We start from the raw sequence: 7,979 nt of genomic DNA on the forward strand, positions 1-7,979 counted from the left end.
GCTCTTAATATCCAAATTCCTGTCTGACTTGAACTTATTTTATGCGTTGCTAACTCCTTCATGTGTTGTTTGATCCACGATGTGCTGCTCTTCCTGCCATGTGACACAGTTATCTCGTGATAAGATATCCTCCTCCTAGGTGACACTTGAGTCACAAAGCTCCCGATGGAGCACACAGAGGTGCCAGGTGAAGGTCTCAATGTGCTGGCTGCCCTGAGATTTCAAAAGCAGTCACTTTTGTCTTACACCCTCCTTATGGCTGCTACGGAGGGTGGGAACTCCGAAAGAAAACACAGCACTGAGCCCTGTATCTCTCCTCCAGACCAATACTGATTTATGAACCTCTTTGCCCTTAGGAGGCAGAAAGCATTTCTTAGTGACTTTAAACTGGAGATGTGGATGGTACCAGGGGCAAAGAGTAAGGCAATGTGATGGCATAAGGCTTGCATCTTGACAAGCCAGATGAGGAGAGAAAGTTTTGATGTAAAGTTTGAGCTTTGTGAGCCCATAAATTTTTTTTTTTACCCCAAAATTTTCTTCCTTCTTCTCCTCCTAGCAAGAAAAGCATGTGTTCCCCTCTCCAACTCTGCCATGCTGGGAGAGACTGAGAGAACTAGTTTATGATATTTTTTTAGCCTTCAAGCAGAGGAATCTCATTAGAGACCGACTGTGTCATACCAAGATACAGCATGAGGGAAAACAAGGCAGTATTCCAACCCAGCCGCAAACATTTAAAACCACCTGCTCCCAACACTGGGATCAAAAGGTTAGAAGGAAAGTCCCTGTAACTCTGGGCATTGGTCAGCTCCCTCCGGCCAAGGGACACCTAAGGTCCAGCAAACCCCTGGATGGGAACAGCAGTGCTGTGGCAAGAAGGGGACAGTCCCTTCTGTTTTGGGCTCTCTGACACCTGGAGAACAAGAGTGGTGTGTATTCGTGGGGACAGCAGAGAGAGCACATGGCAGTGCAAGAGGTTACAGGGTACCTCTGAGAGCAGTAATTGCCCATGCCCTCAAATCACAGGATTCCCTGTCTAGGACAGCGCAGGCATTTGCTGGTGAAATGCTCAAGTTGCCCAGCATGAGGGGATTTTAGGTTTAGATATTTCAGGGGTCAACAAGGCAAGGTGCACTTTACAAACACAATAAAAACTAAATGAGCTGATGGCATCTGCCTGATGAGGAGTCCTGCTACCTCTCCTGCAGTAGGTGCCAGAACAAGAGCGTGGTCTTTGTAGATTAACCTTTGACTCTGGGCTCTTCTGTTCTTTTAGGATAAGAAGGAGGATCGCCCGACAGTTATCCTGGGCCTGACCCTGAGAGGAATGCACATCTATCAGGTAACAGACTGCTGTGAAAGCCTTCTGGTGTAGCATTAACTCTGCCCAGCTCCCCTGTCCTCCCCTCCACCGCGGTTCCTCTGCCTCCCCTGCGAGCGCCAAGCTCCGCATATCTCAAATTCTTGGTTGTTTGCGAATTCTTTGCACATTGCTGACTCCACCCTGTACCTGCCAGTCCCTGTGTCACTCTGAGTTTGATGTGTTGCAGGAGGTGAATCACATTCGCCAGCTCCTCTACGACTTTCCCTGGTCGCACATCGGGAAGCTGGCGTTTCTGGTGAGTATGACAGAATGGAGGCCATCTGGCAGTGAGCTGTCAACCTGGGACCTGGCAAAGCTGTTGGCCTGCCCGCGCTGCCACGTCAAGTCCTGTCGAGACTGTAGCTATCTCTGGTAGCTGTGTGGCTGAAAACATGAAAACATTCTGGGAAAACAGACTCCCAGAATTTCTTTTCTGATGGGGTCCCCTCTCTGTAGGAACAGTGATTTGAACTCTGGCAGTCCCTGGTATCCTTCCAGACAAACTTCAGTCATTTCATCACCTCTCTTTATGCAGGGGAAAAAATTTGAGATCCAGCCAGATGGTTTGCCCTCAGCACGGAAACTGGTTTACTACACGGGTTGCCCCTTCAGGTCGCGGCACTTGCTGCAGCTCCTCAGCAACAGCCACCGGCTCTTTCTGAATATCCAGCCGGTGTTGAAGCAAATCCAAAAACTGGAGGAGGCTGAAGGTATGTGATGATAGAGCAGGTGACTTTGGTAAGGGGAAGAGTACAGCATGTTAGGCTCTGCTTCATGGTGGCTGCTCTTTATCTAATTAATGGTGTTTCTGCTTTTATTAGGGAGCCAGTGAGAAGTGTTAGATATGTTTCAAGTCCATTACTGGGAAGTGTTTATGGCTCCCACATCGCTAGCCTGTGATCAGAAAGTGTGTGAGAGCAGTAGAGCGGGAATATCTTAAGGAGATCCTCGCTCTCTGTGTGCCCAGTTTGTGCACATTTGACACATCCTTCTGAATGAAAGTAACTTTGAATAAAAAGCTTTCCATTGGGAGAAGATCTTCTTGTGTTCAATCAGCAGTACAAGCTGCGAGCTTGAGTCTTAATTTTTAGTGCCCTTTACTAAACACTGCACAGAATTTAGTCTATAGAGTCTTGACAGTTAAGAGCTAGGAGCTGCAGGTGCCAGAAACAGCCTGAGAGACCAGGACTCCCAGAATTTCTTTTCTGATGGGGTCCCCTCTCTGTAGGAACAGTGATTTGAACTCTGGCAGTCCCTGGTATCCTTCCAGACAAACTTCAGTCATTTCATCACCTCTCAGCTTGCCTTCTTCCATTTTCCAGCTCTGCAAGCTGGGTTTCCTACAACTTCTCAGCCTACCTCTCCCCAGTGACTGTTTGTAATGCTTTGCATAGGTCTTCTTTCAGAGGATTGTGTCCCCTTCGCTCTAGCCTCCTCCTGAATGCTTTCCCCCCCCCACCTACTTCTTTCCTGGCTGCTGTTCCCTGCATTCTCCATTCACTCTTTCTTTGTCTTCTGTGGGGTTTGTAAGCCTTGCATCATTACCTTCAAGGTCAGTAGAAGTCAGCCAGCAGTGCTTGGTCCTCTTGTCTGAGGACATAGGCTGACTCCTTCCAGGGAGAGTCAGGAAGAAACTTCTTTCTGGTTATTGCCCATCTCAGCTAACTCTAAGGAGCTTACATCCATCTCTGAAGTGGTTGTGTGGAATTGGTGTACAGGGCAAGGCAGCCCTTGGTCTCATCTAGCTTGGTTATTTCTGTCTTCAGTGGGGTTGTGGAAGTGGCCTTGAGCTCTGCGGGTGCAGTGTGGCACATGCCAGACACAGGTAGAAAGGCTTTGCTAATCAGGTGCCTGTGGGCAAAAGACCCTAGATTTTTTTTGTCTGCTAGTGTCTTGGGGATTTCTTGACCACCCTCAGCACACCTCTCTTTAGGTAACAGATACAAGCCATGGGAGAAATAACTAATAAATCAGTAATAAATGCCAGCCATGGGGATCCTCTTCTTAGCTGTCTCCACATGTTCGTGACTGTTTCAAGAAACAATCAATGCACTCTGTTTTTAAAGACTAAGCATTTAGGTTAGCTAAGTAATTGCCTTTTTTTTGACCTTTCCTTCATTCTGGAAGCTACTGTTTTTTGTATCATAACTGCCTCTACCTGCCTGTTCTAATTCAGGAGATGCTGGGTTTAGCGCAAGTATGGCTGACTAATTCTTTTACAACCAGCTGGGCATCCCAGTATCTCAGCAAGCAAAATACAAAACTCCCTGTATTTGTTTGGTAGCTGCAGCAGTTGTTTTTTAATTGTCAGGTTATGCCAGTCCCAGAACTCACTGATTATTTTTGCTACCCTTCCTTCAGTCTTGCTTAAAGTTTCCACTGGTTTCTCTCTTCTTTCTTCCTCAGAGAAGAAGCGCTACCGAGAGTCCTATATCAGTGACACGCTAGACATGGACCTGGACCCTTGTGATAAGAACTCGCGTGGCAGCGGGAGCAGTGGGGGCAGCCGGAGGGATAACCGTCTCTCACGCCAGTCCACGGGGAGTCACGGCAGCTCTCACACATCGGGCATCGAGGCTGACTCCAGGCACCGGGTGTCGGTGGAAATGTCAGTGGATGAGCCCTTCAGCATTGACCGGGTGCATAGGAAAGAGAAATCCTGCAGCTCAACAGTCAGCTACGGTAGCTCTGGCATTGACAGTGGCAGCAAAGGGCGGGCTGAAGATGACTCCCAGGATGATGGTAAAGAATTTGGAGATGCAGAGCAACTTCTAAGCCCGCTCTTGTCTTCTCCTGCAGGAGAGTGGGGAGTAAGAGAACGTGAAGCAGCTTGGAGCAGAAGTGTAATGCTAACCCTTCTCCTGCCACTCTCTTCCTCCTAGAGCTTGAGCTGGCAGTAGATGAGCCAGAGGAGGTGCGTGTAGATGAGCCTTTAGAGGGAGACCAGTTAGAGGAGGCCACTGTGGGAGAATCTGTTGAATCTCTTCCTCTAGATGCTGCTAGCTGCCAAGGTGAGATGGCTTTCTGCTACTCTCAGTGCTTTTCTTTAGGCTCTAGCAACAGGCATAATCTGAGGGATCTAGGAAAGCTGTATCTTCTACCAAACCACTGCCAGTGCTACTTACTGCCCTACTGCAACAAGATTTGAAGTCAGCTCATCTAGAGGTTAAAGGCCAGCACCCTGTATTGTACAGTGCTGCTCTCTGTGCTCCTCAGGGTCTCCCTTCTCCAAATGTGCCAAGTTTATACTCAGTGACAAAAAGATAACTGAGGTAATCCTTTTGTAGTGAAGGAATTGGCTTTAAAATCTTGTTATACCACAAAACAGCCAAGGTAATCAACCACAGATTAATGGGCTAGTCACAGGAGTTAATAGGTGAAGTTTTGTGGCTTGTGGTACAGGGAATGCTAGACAAAGGGGTCATGCAGGAGCTGTCTGGCCTTAAGGCATACAGCCTTTACAGCAAAGTAAGATGGGTGAATATTGCACAAATTGGTGAGAAGCTGTTTTCTTGAGAGTTTTTAAGCATTGGTCCTTAGGGGCAAAAAGGAGTACTTGTGATGAGCAAAACTTCCAGAGCATTGAGGGTGCTTACCGATACATATTTATATTTATGGGATAGCTCTGCTTGAATGTGGGCTGTGAGAACACCTTCCCTTTTCCGCAGCCCACAAAACCTCAAACCAGCAATGCTTTTCACTTCCTCCTTCTCCTTTGCAGCTATAAATGAGGAATCGCTGTCTGTGGTGCAAGTCACGCTAATCAAAATGAGAGGCCAAAGTGTGGAGTCCCTGCACCAGGTAACGGGGGTTGCTCGGCAGGAGGGTCTGTGTGTGGGCATTGAACCAAGATCTGGTGTAATGGACACAGCTGTAAATCAAACGAACTTGACTGGTCTGCATTTGACTGATTTTTAAATGGTGTAACCCAAACCAGCTGTTGGCCGGCTGCTGCTATCAGGAATAGGATGAGAGCAATGTTTGGGTCCAGAGTAGTATAGAGAGGTTTGGAGTGATCAGCAGGGAAATCTTGCAAGCCAGCCATTGTCTGCTTTAGGCTTCCAGAGGGGAAATGCAAAATAAACCACTTCCAAATTTTCAGTGCAATATAGAGCCAACACCAGCCATGCAGTTTGGATGTGGGTTGCAAATTTGATCATCTTCTGTTCCTGAAGCCAGAAGGAGCTCACATCAGCAAAACCAGATGCTCAACCTCTAATTACTATCATTTGTGTGATTATACTATGTGTGTGCGCTGAAGCCTTTGTTGTCAACGTTTTCTTTTCATCAAACCCTTGAGAAAAGGCATCTATATATGGTAAAATATGTCATATCATAAGTTGTGTTTGGAAAAAGCTTATTAAAAATGTCCTTTTAAGGCCAAACAATATTTTTTTTTTTAAAGTATAGCTGTACCCAATGGGTTAGATATGTTGTGTGGATTTTTTTTTTTAAAAAAAAAAGCCTCCTCCATTTCTTCTTTCTCTGAATCCAAATTAGTCCTATCTGCTAAAAGAATTTAAAAATCTGTTCATCATTTTCCCGTTTACTCCCTGACCTTTTCTGAACAAGGACTTCAATCACTTCTTAGGACTTTTTTTTCTCTTTTCATGCTTCCTCCTGGATCCAGTCAAAAATGATAAGAAGTCTTCACTTATCAGCAAAGTAGTCCATAAAGTCCTATAGGAGACATAAATAAAATCTTGGTTATTTTTTCCAAAGCTGAAGACTGTGCAATACAAATCATAATGAAGTTATTCCTATATTTGAGTGGAATGACTTAAGAGTGCAAGGCAGGGAGCAGGCATCTTGCTTAAAGTAATATTTTTAACATGAATGCTTTTACCAACACATGCTTGTGCTGTTAATTGATCAGGAGGCATCTGCTTTATAAGAATGTTTCTGATATCACAGGACTGTCTAAGCAGTTGCAAAGACCTGGCTGCCACTTCTATGCATCAAATACTTGGTACATCTTAAAAAAAAAAAAAAACCAAACAAAACTTCCTTACAAGGCCATGCAACTAAACGCTGCAGGACTGGGTTTCCTTAAGTGTTGACTTGGACCATAGAGCATGTGCCTGTTTCTGGGAGCGCAGCTGAGCCAGCACAGGGTTTCCTCGGGGTAGTTTTTTAATTCCCATCCCATGGAGGTGAGAGAAGTGATACTGGGATGAAGTTTTCTGTTGCCAACAGAACTATTCTGGTTTAAAAGTGACATTCCTGAAATCAGCCTTAATATTAGCATTTAAAAGCACATTATGAAGAGACAGAGCAAGAAAAAACAGGTAGGGATGTTGGAAATATCTCAAACAGTCAGTAATTCCTCCACAGGGGCCGAGTCACTACAGCTTGTGTAGCAAGATGCTGCCTCTGGGAATTACTGCTGGTTTGTTGCTCCCATTTTCTTCATTGCTGAACAAGGTTATGTAGATGAAACTGTATGTTGCACTTAGTGAATTTTGGACACCGTAACCTATTAGTCTGCATGGTTGCCTTCTGAACCTTCCTTTCAGCTCATTAGATTTTCACCAACTCAGTGTGTTCAAGCAGTTTGGGTAATTTTGTTATGTGCACTTTGTCCATTTGAGGATGACTGCACAGATCTGCCAAGAAGCGTCAGGTCGTTCGGGTGTCAATACCTGTCAAGTGTTTTGTCCATCGTACTGGACACTGAAGACACAGTGCAGACAGATCAGGATCTGGCTCAACATGGCAGGGCAGCTTAATGCAGTTGTAACTTCTTAATGGTTCACAGCTGCTTCATTAAGCCAAAGGCCTTCAGAAGGCTAGTGGGGCTGTTTTGAAGGAATGAAAGAACAATTTTGGAACACTTGTAGCATGCGTCGCCAGCATCCTTAGGCTGTGTCTGAGCTCATCGCTTTTATTCGTGTGTGTCTTACTGAACTGGCAGGTCAGATCGCCCAAAAGCAGGAGCTGCACGGACCAGCACAGCCAGAGTTTGGATGACATCCGCCTTTACAAGCACCGGCACCCACCACTAAGTGCTACGCTGTCTTCAGACACGTCCCACAGCTACACGTTTGGCTGCAGCCTGGAGGACAAGCTGTCTATCTATGGCTGCGTTTACTCCACAGCAGACTGCAAAACCAAGTCTGCCCTTTATGGGAAGCGATCCATGAACTGCCTCTCCTTGGATCTTCTGGGAGAGGACCAGCTCCCGGAGGAGTTTGTGGTGTAATGAGTTTGGAGCTCTTCCATACCAGCAAACAGCTCATCATGGAAATATATACCTCATTAACACATGTGATGTCACTCTGGTTCTTGCAGGAGATTGTGAGCAGCTTTGTTGTTCAGCTCCACAATCAGTAAGTGGCATCACCTCTGCAGACCTGACTACAGGGCAAATCAACTGGAGTGTAGCACTTAACGTTGGCATTTGAAGTGTTTGTCCGAGCAGAAAATGGAAGGGACCTGCACCATTAGCAGTGACACAAGCAACCTAAAAAACCAAAAACAGTGGACCAAAACTGCCGCTGAGCTAGTACAGCAAACACTGTGTCTAAATGGATTTATTAGAAAGAAATCTGAAGTCTATATCAGTTTATCTTCCTGCCTTTCTCTTGTGGTCCATTTATGTTACTGTTAGTGTACAGAT

The 7,979-nt window shown here is 45.9% G+C and overlaps 1 protein-coding gene across 1 annotated transcript in view; it reads left to right on the forward strand.

Moving 5' to 3' along the window:
- Nucleotides 1-7,562, forward strand: part of LOC104163697 (FERM domain-containing protein 6-like) — a 30,601-nt gene extending 23,039 nt beyond the window's left edge. The window contains exons 7-13 of the mRNA XM_009702789.1: nucleotides 1,274-1,339; nucleotides 1,548-1,616; nucleotides 1,896-2,070; nucleotides 3,767-4,102; nucleotides 4,243-4,371; nucleotides 5,082-5,161; nucleotides 7,275-7,562. Of these exons, the coding sequence (XP_009701091.1) occupies nucleotides 1,274-1,339; nucleotides 1,548-1,616; nucleotides 1,896-2,070; nucleotides 3,767-4,102; nucleotides 4,243-4,371; nucleotides 5,082-5,161; nucleotides 7,275-7,562 (1,143 nt within the window). The remainder of the gene's footprint in view (nucleotides 1-1,273; nucleotides 1,340-1,547; nucleotides 1,617-1,895; nucleotides 2,071-3,766; nucleotides 4,103-4,242; nucleotides 4,372-5,081; nucleotides 5,162-7,274) is intronic.
- Nucleotides 7,563-7,979: the final 417 nt, after the last annotated feature.

The sequence above is a fragment of the Cariama cristata genome, unplaced genomic scaffold, assembly GCF_000690535.1.
Source record: "Cariama cristata isolate BGI_N322 unplaced genomic scaffold, ASM69053v1 scaffold2436, whole genome shotgun sequence".
NCBI classification, from domain to species: domain Eukaryota; kingdom Metazoa; phylum Chordata; class Aves; order Cariamiformes; family Cariamidae; genus Cariama; species Cariama cristata.